The following is a 23,176-nucleotide window of genomic DNA, read 5'->3' as shown; positions in this document are numbered from 1 at the left end:
CAATGCAATCATCAAAAATAAACTAATAGACACTATCAATAAATTATATTAGTATGGCAGTAGGGATATTTATTTAGAAACATTTATAGATTATATCTTGTTGATATGTGGTAGGTGAAGGAAAACATCCTGAGGAAACCTGTATGCCTGAGAGTTCTCCATAATGTTCTCAAAGGTGTGTGGAGTCCACCAATCCGCACTGGGCCAGCGTGGTGGACTACGGTCTTAAACCCTTCTCATTGCGGGAGGAGACCCGTGCCCTGTAGTGGGCCGGTAATGGGTTGATATGATATTGTATCCGGTTTATGCATTTGTTAAATTTTATAGAATCACGTGAGAAATAAATTTTAGGGACACTATAGATTACAAATGAGTGAAGTGAAGTGATAAAACGCTTATTTACAATTCGGTGAAACGAATAAGGGAAGATTGTCTTATTTTATCTGATGACGTCATATTCATTTTAACTTAAATAGTACCTACCTATAATACTAAGATGTTAATTATTTGATGTTGTTTTTACCTAAAAGCTTTTAAAAAAAAATTGTGGGTAATTAAAATGCACATTATGATAGACCGGCTGTGAATCTGTGAAATAAGAAGAAACAATTTTAGTATCGAAAGAAGAAATAGATTAATTAATTACACTTCCTTACCTAACCTACCCTCTTCTTCTAAACTTAGCAAAAATATAAACACACTAGTTACTATTGGAAAGAATATTGTGTAATCTGTATAATAGACTGTTCTCTATATGAATTCTCTATATGACTGAGAAGTTTTAAAAAACCTTATATAACTTGTTTAAAGGAATTTTAATGTTTACAAATAAGTCACATTTTAGAGTAAATGATATTCAGAAATCCTTTTATCTTATTGCCAACCGGCATTCTTGGGTAATTTACTAGCTAGAACTATAAGATTAATAAAATTAAAACGGTTAGAAGGCTCTTAAAGAAGAAGAAAAAAATACAGTAACGAGCGTAATATAGCCAAGAGGAGATTCTCCTTCGAAAGTCGAAATGTGAGATAATAACGATTTTTTGTGTGATGGTAAGTTTTGTTTACTGGGACTTCCTGACTATTGCCTTTTATGAGCTTACCTCTTCGGTCAATAATGTACTAGATATGAAATCTGATAAAAAATCTGGGCGTCAAAAGACAAACCTTTTAAAAGTACATGCCCCATATGGGTAACCAACAAAAAGTTATGAAAAAATGTTATGAACTTTCTTATTTTTGAATTTTTAATTAATAATAATATATTATGTTATTATTTAAAATAAGATCAGTTTCTAGCGTGAGACTTTGCAAGTTACAGTTAACTTTTAGACTCATGCTAGCAAATTTACTAAATTGGGCTACCAATTTGTGGGTGAGAATTTATTTTTCGCTGACTATCTAGTATATTTTTGATCGAAGGCTTACCTATTTAGATAACCTACCTACTTCATTGGTGAGACTTGAATACTAATTTGAATTTTGATGTACCCTATCTATAGTATAGTGATAATAAATAAAACAAAACCGGCTTATTTTTTTATTTTTTATCAATGTTTGCGTCCATCATATCAAACAATAGATATTTTAAAAATCCCGCCCTTTAATTTACCCCCGCGAAAAAAGGACTTATCTTATTTCGTTACTAAGCTGCTGCCCGATTCCTTTACTTTTGCAACAAATTGTAGTCTTCATACAAAACGCATTAGTTGACAGGATATTTTGTACCGGGATAACAGGTGGCCACCGCTGTTGAAAAAGTTACTGAATTGTGCAGCAAGATGCGAAATTTTGTCTAAATCGGCTTTATCGGTTAGCTACTACGTCGGTTTTTAAAAACGGTGACAATGATTTCCCGGTCTTTTTCCGAATTATAAAATACCCAAGTCCGTTCCCAGTATCTAAATTTCATCAGGATTTAGCCAAACTTACGTAACAAACTAACAGACACGCAGGATTACATTAACGATGTATGTAATCCTGCTTGGGTATGATGGTATAGCTAATTAGTATTAAATAGCATTTCGAGAGGTAAGAAGAGGAGATAACAAGAGATATACCTACCCAAAGTCAGTCAAAGCCCAAAATGTACCTTGGAAAAAAAATCTAGTAAGTATACAAATATTTTGCATGCAGTAGTTTATATTAAAAGGTATTTCGTGAGTGTAAAAAAAAAACATATTTCCATGATTAGTTGCTGTATTTATCCAAAAAAATAGTCATCAAAATAGACTGAACTATTACAGCATTTTCTCCCAAAATATTATTACATATAATAGATATAGTAAAGTGTATAGTAGACAGTAATCTACTGATATAAAAAAAATGTAACTATGTAGTTTTATAAAATCACTTTTGCTTAGCACTGAATACTGAAATTGCATCAATATAAACACACCTTATATTTTAAAGGATACATAATATATGACTGTATTTCCTACATTGGAACAATTACTATCACACAAAAACCCAGACTTTTAAAGTCCCACTGCTGGGTGCAGACCTTCCTTGTAGGAGAGAGGCATTAAAAGCAATGAACCACCTTGTTGCTCTAATGCAGGTTGAGGTACTCTTAACAGTATGTTAGGGATAATAACTGGTACAGATGTCTTAACATGCTATCTCCATTCTTGTAACTCCAATAATTTTCCATATAGAGCACTTGTAGAAAAACACAAACAGTTCATGGCCCAATCTAGGAGTTGAACCTAAGAAAATGTGATTAGTGGACATGTTATCCACTAGACTAATAGTAGATTGAAAATTGTTAATATCCATTATGGCCCACACTCTAAAGTAGGTACAATTTACTCTGTAAATGTTGCATCTACAGTATTGTTGTGTAGGATGGATACTAGAAACTGCTATCCATCCCACACAACAATACTGTAGATTCACAATTTTAACTTAAAACAATAGATTGTAACAACAATGTTGTTACATGAAAAGCTAACTTTCCCCTTAATAACTGAGTTGTACTTAAATATTGAGTGGCATTCCAGTATTCTACCATTTCAGACTTTATCACGCTGACCTTTCTCTAGCAAAGATCCTATTTTTGAAGATATTATCGATTCTGCTGAAGACATCATCAGCTTTTTTCGCCGCATCTACTCGGTAATGCAATCCTTTTCTCATGTAATAGTCAACAAGAGGTACAGTTTGGTTATGATATGTAGCAAGACGTTTCTTGAGAGCATCAACATTGTCATCTGATCGCTTGATCAGTGGTTCTCCGGTGACATCATCAGTCATTGGCTTCTGGGGAGGATGGAATTCCTCATGGTAGCTGCGCCCGCTAGGAGGGTGGATCAATCTTCCGGTAATCCTCCGAACTAGCAAGCTGTCCTCAATGTTGAATTCAATGACAGCATCAAGGGCAGTTTTCCTTTTTGCTAGTAAATCATCCAGCTAGAAAAATATAAATTATGATAATTATTAAAAAATAAATTACAAGCTAGGTAGCTTCCATTTTAATTTGCCTTAATTTTTTGAAGTTAATAATAATTTTACTAAAACTTATTTGATAGTGCCTCTACTGCAACATTGGTATCTATCTCCATTGTGTACATATGTACCCAACTTTTGCTTTATTAGTTTTTAGTTTGTATATTTATAAAAATCACTATGAGAAGCATGCAACATTAAAATAAACATATTTAAAAAACAACTCCCTTTTTTAGAAAGTTGGTTTAGTTCAACACCTAACAGTGCATACTGTATACACCATAGCCCCATGAAATATATATAGGACTAATGAAATTTTAATTAAAGTTTAATTTAAAATAATATTACTTACTTACTACTTACTAGTCTTATGGCTGGATTTCAATTTTGATAAAGTATTATGAGATAATTTATGGGTAAATTAAAAAACAATGCCTTGCATGTACAGTTGTTGTGTACATGATGTATGATCACAGTTTCACAGTAAGGTTGATATACCTTGTGATAGCTGTCTTTATACCTCAACTACTACTACTATACATAGTATGTTAGAATACAGTACAGGGTTGCCCCAGCATAGTTTTATTTACCTTTTCAGCCTGTGGCACTGTCCTCGGAAACCCATCCAGCAGGAAACCGTTTTTACACTCTGGTAGATCCAAGTTCTTGTCAATCATATCCACAACCATCTCATCAGAGACAAGTTTGCCATCATCCATGACTTTCTTGAGACGGCGGCCTAACTCCGAACCGGATGCCACTTCGGCCCGCAGCATATCTCCAGTTGAAAGGTGGCATACACAAAACTTTTCCTTAAGACGTGGTGCCTAAAAGAAACAATTCTTATCTATTAATATATAAAAATAATTTCTTTGTACCCATGATGTCAATTCTGTTGCACACAAATCTCTAAACAAGAACAAAGAATCCTTTTCATCCTCTTATAGTTTGTAAAAAAGGATTTTATGTAAATACTACAGGCATAATAAAACCACTCATTTATATAGTTTTTTTAGAAAACTGCATTTAACTAGGATACAAAAAATCTTAGTTAAATGGTTCAATATTCTCAGTGTTATGTTGTGTCTGTTAGTGTCATTAATCATTTAACCACCAATAAATAATAATTTTCTTTAGAAAGCACAGAAACCATGGTGCGCGAATACGACTCATACTTGGCCGGTTTTGTAATGTTATCTTTGTAAGTAAAATAGCAGCGAATCTATCCTTAAAATTTATCAATGTGATTACATAAACATGCAAAATTAAAAGTACCTACTAATGTACCTACTATGTCCTACAAGTTGCAATAATATTGATAAATACGTTTGTGTAGAGGTCAAAAAGATTAGGTATTAATTTAAAAACTTTAGGTATACTTACTTGGGTGCCCTTCCCTGAGCCCGGGGGACCTAACAACACTGCTCTTATGCCGATAGCGTCATAAGCCGGGGATGGCTTGGCTACTGTTGCTGCTGGGGCCATGCTTCTGGATTGTACAACAAAATTATATTTACAAACGTACCTATGTACAAAGTAATATAACTGAATAACCGCCCGGATACAATCAGTCGAGTAAAAAATCACGTGACCAATCAAATTATTATCTAATATATTTAAAGTGCATACTAACCCAAATTAAAATTTAATAAAGCGGTAAGCGTTCACTGCCTCAACAAAACTTGAAGTACAATTCAATTCAATTGATGTACTTGGCACTCTGTCATCTGTCAATGACGTCCACATGCGTCACTGTCAAAGTGTCAATGCTTTTTAGTTTTGGTTTAGAATCAGACACCATTATATTAAATATGTTTTATTTAAACAACATCTAGTACATAAACAATATTCTCACGCCATAATATTATAAATTAAAGTTATAAAAAATAGAGATTCCGTTCCGGGAGTTGGGAGCTTTTATTGGAAATTTCCTGCTTTTTCCGAATCTTTTTTTTTAATTTCAGTTAATATTTCAGTTAATGTTTCAGTTAATATTTTATGAAATATTGGCAAAGACCGAAATGCCATTTTTTTTATCTTTAATTAAATTTTAAAACATTTGCATTTTTTGATGTGCTAATACACGCTTTTGGCACATTTTTCTCGGCGTCACTCCGGATCCTATGAGCTATCGCACATAATTTTAAGAGCAGTATCACTACTTTGTACCAGTTTACACACAAAAAAGATTATTCTAAAAAAGCTTTTGTAGAAATTGAACGTGTCTTTTCCAGGGAAAGAAAAAAAAAAAAGACGAACGCAAGATGTCAATGTTAGTGTCAATCAACTGTCAGAAATTTGAACCGAAGCCGCTTCTCTTAGCCGCGTTCTTACTTCTCTTATTTTTTATTTATTTTTGAATTCTAACATACAATATTACTTTTTTAATAAGGACAATGTTAGCCCGGTAAACTGTTATAATTTTAATACATTTAAGTTACAAAGAAAAAATCGTTACAATGAGCAATATTGGCACTCCGTGAGTCTATTTTTCTAACCTGTGTTACGGCTAACTAATAAAATACATTGAACACTAAAGGTTATATTCTAATATTCTAGTTACTGGAAGCGGCTATGGCGTTGGGTTTCCTCTCAAAGCCTTACAAAAGAGGAGTTGGCGAATGTTTTAGACAAAAGTGTCGTGGATGCACTTCGCCAAGGACTAGCTAGTTACAAATCTCAGACACCAGAATTGTTTGCACAATTGCAAACAAAATATCCTGATCAGACAAAGCTATTGAATGTGGTGCATACCTTGCAGCACTATTTAGTGAGTTATCATTAAATTACAAAAGTTCGTCGTATCATTAAATTGTGTAAAGGATAATAAGTAACACTTTTAGACAGTTGAGATTTGTGTACAACAGCAGTTACAGATGCCGAATCTAAATTTTTAAAATGTTGACTCAAATACTAACTGTAATTGTAGTTCTCTTTTCTATTGCATTACAGTAAGAATGATGTTGAAAACTGGGCAAAATGATTGTGGGATTGAATACACAAGATTTTATACTTATATATATATATATAGTTATTTGATTATATTTAATGTTCACATATTTTTTGCATCATAGTAATGTTCATTTGCCAACTTATAGCAAAGGTTCCTTAAAAACTCATATTATCACTTTTAACTAAGTTACTTATAACAATTCATACAAAAAGAATAATTAATATAATTCTTTATGATATGAGAAGATTTATCTCAATGCTAACTTATATATATTGATTTACTTTTAATATAATAATAAAACTAAGTAATTTATAACAATTCACACTTTAAGAATCATAGGATCATTTCGCCTGTTTGCGTCCACAAAGTGGAGTTGTTAGGTTTCAAGGTGAAAAAAAAATGTCCGTGTGGTAGTTTTTAATCAAATATGGTTGTAATGTAGTCCCTATATAGTCTTGTCAAGTTTAATGCACAGTTTTGGACAACGCATCTGATGTTTTATTCTACACAGGTACAAATAGCTGAAATAGGCGATTTTCCCATTTTGCGTCCACAAAATCCAGATTGCGTCCGCCTGTGGACCAATTGGCGTCGACCTGTTTAGAAATAATTAGGAAGGGAAATAGGAAATAAAAAGGGAAGCTTGTGATTTTAATCAAAACATTTATTTAATACCTAATTGCTGATATCATAAAAGTTAACATAAATTGCACTTCAGGATATTTTTTTTTCTCCTCCAACTAACTCCATTAATAGATTCACTATTATTTCGAATATCATGTCGATGGCTTTATACGATTCTATTTTACCATTTCGGTACAAAGCCTTTAAAATTGGCCAAGTGCGAATCGGACTCGCGCGTTCCGTGTTTTATTTTAGCAATAGAAATACATCATCCATGAAAATTTCAACTGTCTTACTATCACGATTAATGAGCTACAGCCTGGTGACAGACGAACAGCGAAGTCTTAGTACTGGGTTCCTGTTTTTACCCTTTGGGTGAGGAACCCTAAAAATGGAATAAAATTCAAATATTGGCAAATACATAAAATAATTTTCGTATAATAATTGTATATTATTAGGTTAGGTAGGTTATAAAGAGTATATTTAAATAAAATTATATAAATTTTACTCTATTATTTTCGTGTGATAAAAAGATGGAAAATGTTATAGGGTTTCTTATGTAGGAAAACTGTGCGTCCAAGTCTGATTTTTGACATTCATTATCTTTTTTTATATTTCTAATAATATGGACGCAAATCGGCCATCATATTATGCATGTTAATGTTGTTAAAATTGATAGGAAGTTTATATTGTTTTTCCCATGTTATCGTATTTAATTAAACATCTTACTGAGAAATAGTTAGAGTAATCTGCGTCCACAGCGGACGCAAAGTGTTTTTTTTTATAAATTTTATGTACCAGTTCGCGTCCACCTTATATAAAACTGTCAGTAGAAAAATATAAGCACAAACATCGTTATTCCTATAGTGTGGTTCACAATTAAGATCTAGGGCTAACAAAGTATTCTAAATTTCACATAAACACCTTAAATACTTACCGTGAAAAGTACAGCTGCTCACTATTTTTTTTACAACAGATTCGCGCGTCAGCACTTGTTGGTTGCACACGCAAGATTAGTTTATTTTTCATTAAATTTGGGTTGCACGCACAGATCTTTTGTTTGTGTGTGAGTACCTGTCATAGGTCCGAACATCAATAGAAGCGCTCTTGTTTAGATTGGTGTGTCGGTATTGTTATTTTTCACTGTTGTAAAACAGTGTACCGTCGTTTGGACGCGAATTGGGCGTCGGACGCGAATTGGGCGTCGGACGCGAAAAGGCGAAAAGACCCTATATATAGTTCTTGATGTTATGAGAGGATTTATCTCAATGCTAACTTATATATTACTTAACTCATATATAATTGTAAAACTATGTCTCTCTCTTCTCTTTTTGTGCCTCTTCACTACTGGAGGTTGGCCGTCAGCTCAGCGAACTTCTCGCTGTCTTGCGCTTACTTGTAAAACTATGTAACTTATATCAATTTATACCAAAATAATGATTTATATATCACAAATTATCTTAATGCTAACTTATATATTGCAGGATGTAGATTGTTTTCAAATATGGGAAATCATGAAGCATTATTTGTGTGATATATCATATGGTACACCTGCCAATGCATTGAAAAATGTTGCATTTGTTGACACCAGACCTGCATTCCTTCTGCCCAATTGTTGGAGTTTTTACTATTCTGAGAGATTATTCCTCCTGAAACTGTTACAGTATATCATTGAATTCAAGAATGATGTAAACTATAAATATTCCAAGGAATTTACTAAAATCATAGATGATATTGGAGTAGGAAACCTAAAAACTTCCCTTATAACACAATTTGAAAAAGTAATATTTTCAACTCCACCGCCAAGAAAAATTCAAAGTGATTTTGGTAGTGATTCTGTAAGGCAGGAATGGGCTGAGTCAAACTTGAAAGAACAATTGGTAATTTTACAAACACTTATGCTGATAGCAAATGAATATACTTTCACAGAATCTGAGTTTACGGATTTGTTTTCATTATTCAAGAAACATTATTTTGGAAAGAATCAAGGTTATAATGACTTTTTGGAGGAACAACACAGAGAGGCATGTTTAAGAGTTATGTACATGGAAGTTGGTCTCTTCACAGTTATTTTAGAATACCATAAAATGTAAGTCCATCAAATACAAATAGTAAATTTATAAATGTTATATATTATTATAGTCTAACGAAATATCTGTACTGATATAATGGTATAATGAATTTTTCCTCAATAGAAATTGCCATACATATGTAAATTTAACCAAATTCATGCATGTGAAAAACGTTGCTTTCATTCCCTACTAAAATTTGTGGAAGGGATGTGAAAATTTTTATTTGTGGTTTGTGATGTATTTTATATCTAAATTGTTATATAGCTTTTAATGGAAATTCTAGCAAAAATGTGCCTGCCTGGATTGATAAAACAAAAGAAATCGTAGAAACTGAGCTAACAAAATTGGAACCTCACGCTGAACACAGTCTCATGCTGATTGTTTGGATGATGTTAACCTTGCAGGTATGTTAATTCACATATTAGTGCAGAAGGTGGCCTAGAACACTCAGTTTAAAGTCAGCACAGGCTTAGAAAATAGCTATTGATCTAACTAAGAAAAATGTTATCAAAGTTCGGGTGGCAGTCATTTGCCAATATTAGAAAATGTTGATTACAAATAATAAATCTAAATTAATTATAAATTTAAATAATATTTAGAGATCAGTTTTACTTTTTGATGCTTCCTATTTCTTAGCCTATTTCATAATTATATGATTAAAAAAAATACAAGTTGCACCTAATTATTTTGTATTCAACATAAAGTTTACCAAAATTTTAATTTATTATTATCATCATCATAAGTTATATCCAAAGTGTAATTTTTTTGTTTCAGAGTGAATCACATGTTAAGTTATTTGAGAGTCAGTACCAGCAATATGGGGCAACAGCTTTGCGGATGAAAGTTTTTATGTTTATACAACAGATGTTAAATAGTTCTGTATATTCGGTGAGTAACTTTATAACTTTACTGTTTAGCGTTATATAAATTCAAACTGAAAAATATTATATCATGAAGAGCCTGGGCTGAATTAATGACATACTTTGGCTGGCATAGCCATATAGGTTACACTTTCACAGAGACTGCAATTTTGTGTAAAGAAAAAAATATTAGTTTATTTGAAGTTACAGTAAAATCGAATCACCACCATATGAAATAAAATAAAATGTTGCCATTCATGACATTTTATTTTAAGGTCCAAGTCAAGAATTGGCCTTATTAAAATATTATCTGTATATTTATTAAAAAGCTAATCCAAAACTTCAGAACCCCTTTTTGAATCTGCATCACTCAATCTGTTATAATGATCAGAATATTTAATCAAATACATATTACAGAATCTTTTATTTTTGTTTTTGTTAGTCAATTTTTAAGCAGTAAAAACCAGGCAAAAACAAAAATGATAATCAGCTTTTTTTTATCTCATAACTCGGAACAACTACAGATTCGGATCGGATTATATATTAAGTAATAGTAAATAGACAGAATAAATGGAACACAGATTTCAACCAACTTGATCAGCTTCACATTGAAATCTTCTTTCCTTGAAAATATAACAAAAAATCTATTATTAGCTTGGCAACAATTTTTACTAAAAAGTATTTATGTATATTATTGAACCAACTAAATTATTTATGTATAATATTTTTCTAGGGAACTAATAATTACAAACTAAAATTAACGTTTACAATAAATATAAGCTGTCTAACTGTTCACTTATGGGCATGGTACGCAAAATGCTGGCGCTATTGCCCCTTTGAATTGCTAAACTTAGCCGTTGGGCTAAATAAGCGCCAGCTCTTGGGTCACCAGACGTAAGGATCAATTTTTGGGACACGATGTTAATACAATTTAAATAAATATATTGCCTTTGGTGTCGAGATAATTTGTAATATTGTAAGTTAAATAGTTGTAATATTTTATCTACAGGACGATTCAAAATGTGCTCTCATAATGCGTCAAAGGGTGTTCCGACTTTTAAACGAACTATGCGACCGTTTTGATGGAGACGGTACCATGAGCCAGCAACCAGGAATAATGACATTATGCGCTGATCTAATCAAAACACCAGCTATAGCTCAACAGTTTTGGCTGTTCCATCAAATGGAAGAGCAATTCGGTTTAGTGTCACTTTGGCACACAGCTTTGGAGTATTATCCATACAATTTTAGTGCATTGTCGATTATTTCCGCGGGCTTGGCTGAAGCTGGGAAGGATAGTGCTCGAAACGTAAGTAAATACTTATTTTTATGTCCGTTTATTGTTTATATGTTTAGTCAATTTCATTTTATGTTATAATATTCTGTGTTGTGTGACGGAACAACCGTGTGGTGACGGCAGATCAGAATACAGGTTTCATCTGTCCATCCTCTTCCCGCGGGACAAGGTCAATGGAATATAAAGGAGACCGCGCAGCAACGTCCTCTGTGTTACTACAACCATCTACTGCGATCCCCAACGTGTCTGTCTAGCATGGTGATTATTGGCAAATTCCAAAAATGGAAATGGACTAAAGAGTCCAGCAGTGTTATAGGCTATTCAAGAATTCTTCTCGGTTGGTTTGCTCTTGTCAGAGCGGTTGTAGTCGTCATTTAAATGTGTTGGCACACTTGCAACGTCACTCTTTTTCACTCTTTGCTAATCTTTTATACAATAGCTTACTTGACTATTGAAACTTAGTAATGAAAAAGTGGGCATAAAATAATATTTTATATTGTACACAGTTGGACAGAGTTTCGGCTCACAATGTTTTCTTTAGTCAAAAAAGCCCCAAAAATGTGCTCTCAGAGCATTTTATTGCTTCACCCCTACTACTGAAGGCGATCAGTAGAAGGAGTGGTGGCTTCGCAAGGATTGGCTGGCTTAGGTTGGCTCAGATTGGCTGAGTTGATGTCATGTAACATTAAGCAAAATATTAAAAATATAAAAAGTTGGTAATAGCCTAATGGTTAGGACTTCGGCTTCACTTTCGGAGGGATCGATTTCGAACGATCGATCTGCGTTTTAAGCTATTAAATATCACTTTCTCTAACGGTGAAGGGAAACATCGTGAGGAAACCTGAGATTTCTCTATAATGTTTTTAAAGGCGTGTAAAGTCAACCAATCCGAACTTGGACAGTGACCTAAACCCTAGACCCTTCTCGATGCAGAAAGGAGACCCGTGTTCTGTGTATTGATTCTTAATTGTGAAGCAAAGTTTTACTTCGGAAATTCCATTGAAATAGTACACTAAGTTATATTATCTATTTCAGCTAATAGCAGAATTGAAGAATCTGCCAGTGTACACAGAAATATACAATCCCAACTCAGTACCACTTATGTCAATACAATCGGACAACGCGGTTGTAGGTCGCGATTATTATCCTTTTGGAGACCAATCGTACCGCATAGAAGCAGGTTCAAAAGCAACAATAATGGAAAGAAAAGAAGGAACCATGATTCATTTCCGTACACCGTATTCCTATTGGACTATCTTTAACAGCGAGGTGGAAAAAGCTTTGGATCGCAAACAAAATTATCAAAACGTAAACACGACTTTAGAGAAAGTTTACGAAGGGACAAAGGTTTTAAAAGGCGTGTTGAAAGCCTTAGTAGGAGAAAAGGAAATTCCTAAAACTCTAGTTGCACCGAGTGAAGGTGTATTCGATATTTTAGTAAGGTTTATGAGATCAGACGCGGCGCCATTGCAGCTGTTAGTGGAATGTCTGAGTGTATGTACGACTTTAGTACCCATTTTTCCTAAGGAGGTCCATTTGAGGTTAGTGAACTTGACATTTCTAACTTTTTTTGTATTTATATCAGATTTCTTCATTCTTGAACAGTTGTATCTTTTACATATTTTCGGAAAACTATGCCAATAATTCTTTTGTACAAAAATCTCTTATTTAAACTAAGAAAAGACTAAAATTAGTTATATCCTAATTAATTAATTTTCGTGTATAAAAAATACTATTAAACATAGCAGTTTAGTGAAGCTTAGAGATTTGTGTATAACAGAATTCTCTCTTTCTAAAACGTTATATCTATCGTCTCTTCCACGTAATAAAATGTTCTAAAGAACCTTGAAATAACACTAATTTCTCGTCTAAAAACAACTAAAAGCCGCCCAAGAAGTTTCGCTACACAAATTACCTAACTAAGTTAACTAAAGATGTACTTTCGAATGCACTATCCAGAACGCCTTATAAACCCCTAGTACCTAAAAATGTTCGCTATTTGGGGATTTATGTAATGTTAAAATGTTCCAGATTAATAAACACAGGTCTTCTACCACGTATAATAAACCACCAACTAACGCATGTGGAGTACGCGCACGGTGTGTCGCTAGATTCCGCAGCAGTGGGATCTTATTTGATCACCATGGAACAACCTAATGGATCCTATGGCTTTTTGGGCGCTTACATTGATATGCTGTGCTCTTTCCACGAGGTAACTTTTTTTATCGACACAGTCAAAAATTCCTGATAATTATTAATCATTAATTTTTTTTTTTTTTTTTACCCTTTAACACAGCAACAGAGGAATAGAGCGACGCGGTGTATGTTTTATTCCTGATGCACGGTTTTTTTTTTATTTTTAATAGTAATCGCATGTACAGTGGCGTGCACTGGGTTTCTTACCAGGGTATGCATACACGAGGAAAATTGCATAAAACGGCACAAATACTCCTCTTATACGAGTTATATATCAATGTTAGGGTATGCAGTGCTTTTGTGCATGTATGGAGTGCACGCCACTGCGCATGTACAATCGTATGTACTATCGCCTATAAACAGAGCAACACTTTGCAGGGTTTGGAAGATACACGTCCTATAGAGAGCCGCCTTGGATCCATCCACCTGAGGCGGGAGTGTTTATCTCCTTGTGTCTGTAATAACACCGGTTACCACACCCTTTAGACCGGAACACAACAGCGCAGCTTGGCGGTAGTACTTTCCCGGACGAGCTCTGTCACAAATAGTTATTTATATACTACGTTCCTAGTTTATAGATCGTTTCGCGAAATTATGTTATTACTTCAGACTAAATTAAATTTAGCTTTGGAATAATCATCATTATCACCATATCAACCGATAGACGTCCACTGCTGGACATTGGTCTTTTGTAGGGAGTTCCAAATTCAACGGTTCTGTGCCGCTTGGATCCAGCGGCTACCTGTGACGCGCTTAATGTTGTCTGCCCACCTCGTTGGGGGTCGACCAATGCACCTTGGGACCACAACGTCCATCCTTTCTGCGAACTATGTTCCCCGCCCATTGCCATTTAAGCTTCGCGACTCGTTGAGCTACGTTAATAACTCTGGTTCTTCTACGGATCTCCACATTTCTGATTTGATAACGTAGAAATACTCCGAGCATAGCTCTCTCACACTTCCGTTTAGTGACTGAGCCTTCTTAGCTGTCTGTATGAGGCCCATAGTTAGCGACCATTTTCAAATGATATACGATATATTTATATCTAAAAACCAATCCGTACCAATTTTGTAATAATGTGAAACTGTGTAGGCTAGTTAGTCGTGTTTAATACTGCAGTTTGGACATTAATAAACTAGGAGGTTAGTGCGCAAGGGCAAATACCAGCGAATAGTGTAATGTGAGTAAATTAAAAAAAAAATGATATTCCAGATCTCAGATGATGATCGTATAATAACTGAAATTATACTCCCCGGTTTGGTACTAATAGTGCACGAGGTATTCCCGAATGTATGCGGGTGGCGTTACAGCAACACAAATGAACGCAGGCACTTGATACAGCGATGTGCGAGGTTCCTAACTCTAGTTCTCCAACAAACTGGGACTAAGCCCAACCTTATGCTTTTGAAGAAAACGTGCGTATACAGCCTTATGCACACGGAAAATGCTTTGGAATTAATGAAGATCATATCATTTGGTGAGTTCCTTTATCCTGTCTTTTATTTTCAATATGGTAATGAAAAATACCCCATTATATATATACATTTTTTCTTATCTTCCATTGCTTATTCCGCTCTTTGATATTGGAGACTACATTTTCAAAACTTACAGCTTTGGCTTGTTAGTTCGTCTTTGCTTCTTCAGTTTGTGAGACTATTTTAAGTGTGCATATGTCGACTAAAATAGAACACAGAAAGCAATTGTTTAAAATTCATTCCTTGTCCAACTACATTGATTTAGAGAAAATGGCACCTCTTAAATAAATTAGTCTTTTTCACACTCGTGAGTGGACAATAGTCCACCGCTTCCTTTCATTTAAATTATAAATAAATATAGCCCATCTAGCCCCAAAGAAAGCGGAGCTTGTGTTATGGGTACTAAGATAGCTGTTGAATATTTTTATGAATATAATACACATAAATACGTATAGTATACGTAAGATAACCCAGATACTGAAAAACAACCATGTTCAATGTTCATCACACAAACATTTTCCAGTCGTGGGAATCGAACCCTCGGCTATAGGACTTAGAAAGCAGGGTCGCTGCCCACTGCGCCAGTCGAAATAATTTCTAATACAAAAGAATCAATTAATAGATATTAATTTTTCAAGGAAACGAACGCCTAGAACTCCTAATTCAAGATGACACAAACTGGGTATCAGGTGCCGGTTACAAATATACGTGCACTTTACAACGATGCCTTGCAATGGTAATATTTGCCCTAAGACAAAAATCCTTAGTTGGTGAAAGTAGCGAAGTATCGCCGTTGGAACATCTGATATTCGCACAAAATAAACAAATAGATGAACTAAAAGTTGTCCCAAAAGTTACGAGCTACATCAATCATGCGTTCAATAAAAGTTTATCTGTACTCAGTTGCCGTCTGTTAAAGCGGTTTGCAGATGTAAGTATCCATCCAATTATATCTTGTATAAATGAATGACTACACTTGAATTGTACACTTTTAAAATAAAGGAGAGTTGTAAATAACTAGTTTACACAATGCATACAATTTAGCGGCCTTATCGCTATATTGCTATTTCTTCCAGCCAACCAATATAGTCCACTTAAAGTATATAGCCAGCAAATAAGCAGTCAAGGTCATATGATTTTACTAAATTACTGCAACCTATGGACATCTGCAGCACCAGCGGGGTTATGCTGTAACTTTTTTGACAGAATTAAAGATCTAGCATAAATTTGCAGAGGTGGTTTTGAGGTCTTTTCTCTTACATGAATTTTAATTTTATTACTAGTATTACAAGAATATATAATGTTCTGCACTTTTTACACAATAGCTCTTAGAAACAGAATTGTCTTCATAAAATTTAGAATGGTCAACTATTTTTCACAATGATATATTAATTAATACAAATATTTTTGACCCGACGCAGATAATAAACGATGATGAGAATTCAGTGAAACTAAACAGGTTAATAAAATCGCCTTAATTGTTGATAACTATTGGTGAACCGTTGATGTTTTCGTTGGAATCTGGTTAGATTAAGCGTTACTTATTTATACATTGCCTAGTTTGTCATTAGTGAAAACGGTGAGAAGGCACTGAAACTGCACGACACTGCGCTGCCAAAGAGTCCTTGTAAGAAATTAAAAAACACAAGAAATCTTTGTTCCGCAGTGTACTTGGGATGCAGTTGAGATTTAGCTCAAACAATTGCATAAAAAGAGTAACATAGCGAATCAGCCTTTATTCCTAACCTTAAATGTTACTGCAAAACAAACATACAAGCAATCAGAAAGCCAAACATAAAATAACTCGTTAATTTCAGGGTTTCCAAATGTCTTTGTTTGCATCATTAGACATGACAGCTTACCAAGTGCGAGTCATGTTCCTAGATCGATTGCGTGACGAACACGAAACCATTGAGCTGAAGATCGCGATACTAGAGTTTGTTACAACTTGTATCGGTAAACAACCCGGCCTAACTGAGGCATTCTTTATGATGAACCACGAAAGGGTCCAAGCGGAAGAAAAGGGTGAAGTAAACGGCGAAGTTGTTAAGAAAGAAAAGGAACCGGACGATAGTTTTGAGGGCATCTTGGGATATATGGCTGAGTATCTGGGGACGGTGAAATCCGTAAGTACTAGACCACTTTTTGTTCTATGAATCTGGCAAAGAATTCTACTATGATGTTGTCACGTTGTTATCGTCCATTATTTTTAACCTGTCTTTTATTTTAAAGAATATTTTCATTAATTTTAATGTAAAGGACGTTTCAAAATATTTTCGCTTTTTTCCCCTTGTAATATTTAAAAAAAAATCTTTACACTAAAAGAGATCGTTTCCATAGTAAAGGACCCTTAAGAAAAAATGGACTATAGGTAAATGGTTTTTTTTCCAGGATGCAAAATTACTCCACAGTCCATTACTAGGATGTATCATGGCCCTATTCCACGCGTTATGGAAAAATAACATGCAAATACTTATCAAAAAGTTGCGAGAGCACAATAAATTTTGGGAATATATGACCAGCCCATTATTTAGTGACATTCAACCCGAATTGAGAACTTACAGTCAAATATTCAACGTTCTCGCCATCGAACTGTTTGTATCACGAGGAAAACTGGAACCTAATTTCCAAGTGATGTTAGAACTTTTCTTCGACACGAACAAAAAACACCTGGATAAGTGGATAGATTACATATTCTCTTTCAAGGACAGAAAAGACGAGGACGAATTAGTCGATAAAGTGCCTGTATGGTTGGGCTTACTTACTTCTTGGAAAGATTTTATCACCATCTTTTGTAAATACCTCCCTATAAGTCTGAATATTGCTCACAAGGCGAAACTTGTTGCTCCGTGTATGAACGCCTTACTAAACGAGTTAGATGATTTAAAAGATGGAAGGCTTGTCGCTATTTTAGCTGAACTTTATGTTATTATGCTGGCTAATTGGAAAGACGATTGCTTCGATAAGGAAAGTGCCAAGCAAGTGGACACTTTGCTAACCAATACAGCAATCGTTTACGAATGCTTATATCCCAGAGCGATACGCGCCATTCTTTCTATCGGAACCGTAGCAATAAGCACTTTGGATTATAAAATAAAAGCGAATAGTGTCACAGCTCAAAGCATAATACGGTCTGTGACAAATATAAATAGTTTGGAACTTGAGAAACTGTTGGACGAAATAAGAGACGATAAGAAATGTAAGGTTAAAACCAACGATAGTGAAGACATCCCGCCAATAGTATTATCACTGGCAATGCTCGAGCAGTGTTTGGACTTATACGATGACATGTTTTCGGGTCTATCACACTGGTTCCAGTCTACGAAATTCATAAACAAGGTCCTCTGTTGCCTGCAAGCCAGTTTGCAGAGTAGACAACATTATGACACATCTTTGGCGGCTTTGAGGTGTTTGACAGCATATGCACGAGGGCCCTTTTCAAAAGACTTGCTAATGAGTGACGTGGATCAATTTCTCTGGCTGCACCTATTGCCGCCGAAATTCGAGGCACAATCTAATGGGAGTACCAAGAATCCGTTGGCATGGAAACCTCAGGAGTGGTGGCGGGTCTACGCTTTTAGTTTGGATTTTATCTCGATGATGGTGATGAAGCATGGGCAGTTTTTCGCTGGTGATGCGATAACCTTTGTGGGTGTTCACTTGGAGCATCTAATAGAAGCTGTACTGTTACCGCGTCAGGTTTACAACATTGATGCATTGAATTTATGCGCTTCGAGTTTGAATCTCGTTGTTCAATTGGTCAAGTTCGAATCGAGATGGCGTATGGAGAATATAAACTCGCTCGTCGGAATAATGGTAAGTTGATCCTTAATATAAAAAGAATATTGTGTTTTCCCACTTCGGTATTTATTAAGTATGCATACTTTTTTATTAGTTTAATAATTTGATAAATTTGTAACTTAGCTGCCCGTTTCTGGTGCATTAATAAAGTCAACCAACTAGGTACACTAGTTTACTTAATCTATCTTCACTTCAATCGATACACAGATTAAAGAATTAAATATACCAATTAAGTCCTGATTCTAAGGTTGCGTGGCAGAGAGCGCTACTAAGCCATTAGGCGGTCTTTTGTATCTTACTCCAATCATTGTGTATGTTTGTTTTTCCTTTATTTTCCTAACTGGGTAATGGTGTACAAATAAAAGAGAAGAGAAAGTTAGAGGTGCATGCTGGGTATCGAACTCGTTCCTCCGAAAAAGAAGCCGAAGCTCTAATCACTAGGCCAACACGGCCCCCCAAAAACGAAGCTGATGTCCAAACTACTAGGCTATCACGCGCGTGATGATGAATACGTTATTCATATTCTTACATATATTTTTTGAATCGACAGCGTAGCACCAGTGCTTGCTTGCATCAGTGTGTAATGCTTATTCTACGTGCGCGTCGCTCGCCCGACCTTACTCCACAAGCTGATGATATGGCTCTCGGCCCGGCTCCCACGCAACCCGCAGTTCTGCATAGGTAAGGTGATAAAGCATGATCCAAATAAATATTGGGTATCTTAACATCTATACCTTTGTTATTTGTTACACAACTTGTCAATAAATTTGCCACGCCCTATCAGCTGTGTGTCTTTTACGCCATTGGTTGCCCGGAAGAGATCGCTATGTAGCGATCAGGCCGCTAAATTGTAACGTGTAAATAAAAACCGATATAATACTTCACAGGCTTTAGAAGTACATTATGTACAATCTCTACTCTCTCTCGAACTTATATGTGAAACTGAAAACCTAATAGTTTTTGAGTAAACCACTGCCATAATGTTTATTGAAGAGATAAAGCCCTAACATCACATGCAAAATTAAAATCATGTGAGTCCTGTCACTTTGTTAGGTACGCGTCGCATAGCGTAGGTACTATGCGTGTTTCGATATTTTATCTTCAATAGGGTTGTCATAAGTAAACACTTATAATGTTTTGAATTCGTTTGTATGGAAAAATAAATATGTTTGTTTTGATTTAATATTTTAACACGGTGTTCCTTATGTAATATACTTATGCATCCTTCAATATTATTTAGTAATTCTGTTACACGTTGTATACTTTGTGCTTGAAGTGTCAGTGAAGTCTTTGCTGTTTAACAGAAATCTCTGAACTAAACTAAATTGATTAGACGAAAAATAGTGCTATTCTTATCCACAGGGAACATTGGGATTAAAGCTTAATGAGATACATACATTTCATTAATTTCTATCGAAAAATTACATCTAGTACTTTTTAACTTTTATTTACATTTTTATAAAGTTTCGTATATACATTGTCAATAGGAATGGCCAAATATACTAAGTTTTATACAAATGACACCATTTTTGAATATTTTGGGTGAAGCATTGAACTACATTTGTTTCTCGCTCCGGCCCCATTAGTTTTAACTTTTGAGCTCTAATTATTTATAATGAAACTTAACTGCTCCAGATAACTTAAAGTTTCATTACATTTCAGAATTCTAGAAATACTCCACATGGCAACGCTATGTCTCCTCTCATTTAGTCCAGACTTGCTATCATTGCTGGCGGATCCTCGATTGGACTTGGAACGATGGCAACCGGTTGTGGAACTAAGTTTTGGCGCCCCAAAAATTACTTACGAACAGTTTCCACAACTGACATTTGGAACTATACTGTCTGCAATTTGTTTGCTGACAAAATCATTAAATCACGTAAGTATATGAAATACATTTTGATTGTTCACATTCGAGTTACCAGCCCACTTCAGGGCACGAGTATCCTCTAAGAATAAGAAGGGTTGGAAAACCCGTATTTGCAGACGTCACATACCTTTGGGAACATTATGAAAAACTCTCAAACATGCAGATTTCGTCACGTTTTCCTTCACTGTTAAAAGCAAATGATATTTGATTGGCTTAAACTCACATAACTTTTATTTTATTTGTTAGTTATGATATTTAACTTAAAGTTAGAGGTGAGTGCCGGGGCTTGAACTCGGCCCCCGGAAATGAACTTAAATTTACATAAAAATACATACTATATTTACGTAATAACTAAAAAAATATAGGCATAAACGTATAAATAACAATATATATATATATATATATATGAATAGATAGATATATGTCCGTAGCCGTGCTAGCATGGACAGGAGAGATTTATCTCCCCGGGGCAGGATCCTAATCCATGTTCCCGTGCTTTAGCAGGTGGACAAGTTAATTATATCCCTTGTCAGGAGGGGATAAAATATTTGCCTTCTGCCTGTGCTAGCACTGCAGTAGTTAAATTTCTTTTCAGACATATCACTCAGAGGAAGGTAGCGGCGGCGGTGGGCGTTCGCCGCGTGGTCGCCGAAGGGCATGCTCTTGCGGCAGTCCAGGAGGGCCGGTCGAAACAAGGCGAGTGGCCCGCAGCGAGTCCGCCGGCAGTATTTCGTCCGCTGCTAGTGCTCTGCCCGCACCCAACGAGCGACTAGTAGCCGGCGCGCTAGAAGCTACCATCACACTACTGGCCTCGCAGGTACAGACACTTGCCTTTATTTTAACATTCGGCTACTGTCACTTTGTTCTTGTAACTAATAGATAGATGACATTTTGGAGCTGTAAGTGTGTCGCTGCAATACGAGTGTCCAATCAAGTGAAGTTTTAATTTGTGGAAACACTAAATAACTAGTCCCAGAGACTGTTTTTATAAAAACAAGCGGTGTACTATTCCACAGGCATAGAATTCGAAAAAGTTAAAATCTCATAGCCTAATAACTTTCCTCAATAAATAGTTGATACAATTATAGATTTCAATTAATATATACATAATTTGATGACTTTTTTTTTGTATTACATTAAAAATTACTCATTAGTTTCATAAAATTAGTATGCATAAGAAGTAAATTAAATATATTTGTTTTAGTCATTCTGTTTTAAAGTTCAAATGTATGTCAAATGTATGTAAGACAAGCTATGTTAGAAGAGTTTAGCGTTTATGTCGTTTTACATACATAATCCTTCTTTACGTGAGTTGACACCTATCCCCTAAACGGCTGCACCGATTTGGATGAAATTTTATTTGTATGTTGCAAAAGGCAGTAGAGCTACTGACGACGTCTGCCGGGTCCGGTTTTTGATCATCATCATGAATAGTCCACAGCTGGCCTAAAGGCCTCTACCAACGGAAGAGCTTACCGATAATCTAGTTTTTTATATCATTCTTTATTTTTATAAAGGCACTGCTGGCCGTCCGCGACCCGAATGTCTCAGCGCGACACAAACAGCTCGTACGCCGTGAACTAGGATCTGAACTGACCGTGTACCACGACTTCGTGCGCAAACGCATCCTATGCGCTGCGCACTCGCGACCGCACCTCATCCGGAACAAACTCGGGGCATGGCCGCTTACACCCAACGAAGAAGAAGCCAAGAGACTAGAGATAGCAAGAAAGGAAAAAAACCCGTGCATCTTTGAAGACGACGACAAAGCTTTACCACCTCCGCCGCCACCAAAAAGATCCTCGCACGATTCAATGCGTGAATACGTGCTCCGTAAACACTATTTAGACAAATGCGCGCAAACACCTACAAAAGAACCGCCCTCCCCCGTTTCCCATTCTACCCCGACATCGGACAAGAAGAAAGAAACATCGAGAAGCTCCAAAAGAGTGTCGTGGGCTGAAACTACTACGGACAGCGACGAGATTCTCGACAGCTCGTGTGAAGAAATAGAACCGGTGTATTCCAATTTGACAGACGTCCAAATAAATAATGATGAGGATTACTTTCATTTCATGTCGATTGTATTCCTTTACATATGCCAAACAGAATTGTGAGTTCCATTATACAATAATAGGTTTAAGAATGAATTAAATCATTTTGCTATTTTCAGATGTACACTTTTATTGGATGAAGAAATCCCTATTACTAGTTGATTTAAAAAAAAATCTTTACTATATAATTTGTCAATCTGCAAGAAAATGTTCTTATCGATAAGAAAATGTTCACACATTCCACCACATAAATGGAGTAAAGATTATTCAATGAAAAAGTAAAGTTTAATGGATAAAAATAAACTAATCATTATAATCAGTTGTATTTTGATCAGGGTAGGCATAACGCGAGAAGATGAAATGGAAAAATCCTGCTTTTCTATAATAAAAATTTTTAATAGGCAGTGCTTTCGAGCACGTATGAAGTGATACTATACTATCTTGCGTTGCTAGACCGAATCGATTAACGATTTTCTTATTGCGAATAAACTACGAACACACTTTCACTGCACTACATCAACTATATA

The 23,176-nt window shown here is 35.2% G+C and overlaps 2 protein-coding genes across 2 annotated transcripts; one reads left to right on the top strand and one right to left on the bottom strand.

Annotated features, from left to right (window-relative positions):
- Positions 1 to 2,181: 2,181 nt before the first annotated feature.
- LOC120633743 (adenylate kinase) lies at positions 2,182 to 5,181 on the bottom strand. The gene is made up of 4 exons (XM_039904077.1): positions 5,081 to 5,181; positions 4,831 to 4,936; positions 4,038 to 4,274; positions 2,182 to 3,411 (listed from the first exon to the last, which is right to left on the bottom strand). Exons 2-4 carry the CDS (start codon positions 4,930 to 4,932, stop codon positions 3,025 to 3,027), a joined length of 726 nt encoding a protein of 241 aa, XP_039760011.1. The 5' UTR covers positions 4,933 to 4,936; positions 5,081 to 5,181; the 3' UTR covers positions 2,182 to 3,024.
- Positions 5,182 to 5,744: 563 nt separating this feature from the next.
- Positions 5,745 to 22,769, top strand: LOC120629307 (nucleoporin Nup188). Its single transcript, XM_039898217.1, has 16 exons — positions 5,745 to 5,926; positions 6,007 to 6,217; positions 8,509 to 9,113; positions 9,380 to 9,500; positions 9,871 to 9,984; positions 10,966 to 11,265; positions 12,289 to 12,794; positions 13,285 to 13,465; positions 14,662 to 14,926; positions 15,563 to 15,855; positions 16,742 to 17,050; positions 17,316 to 18,740; positions 19,276 to 19,406; positions 20,388 to 20,604; positions 21,191 to 21,412; positions 22,113 to 22,769. Exons 1-16 carry the CDS (start codon positions 5,907 to 5,909, stop codon positions 22,710 to 22,712), a joined length of 5,520 nt encoding a protein of 1,839 aa, XP_039754151.1. The 5' UTR covers positions 5,745 to 5,906; the 3' UTR covers positions 22,713 to 22,769.
- Positions 22,770 to 23,176: the final 407 nt, after the last annotated feature.

Source organism: Pararge aegeria, chromosome 2 (assembly GCF_905163445.1).
Source record: "Pararge aegeria chromosome 2, ilParAegt1.1, whole genome shotgun sequence".
Lineage (NCBI taxonomy): Eukaryota > Metazoa > Arthropoda > Insecta > Lepidoptera > Nymphalidae > Pararge > Pararge aegeria.
The sequence above is the reverse complement of the archived record's forward strand: the minus strand, read 5'-3'. Positions and strand labels throughout refer to the sequence as shown.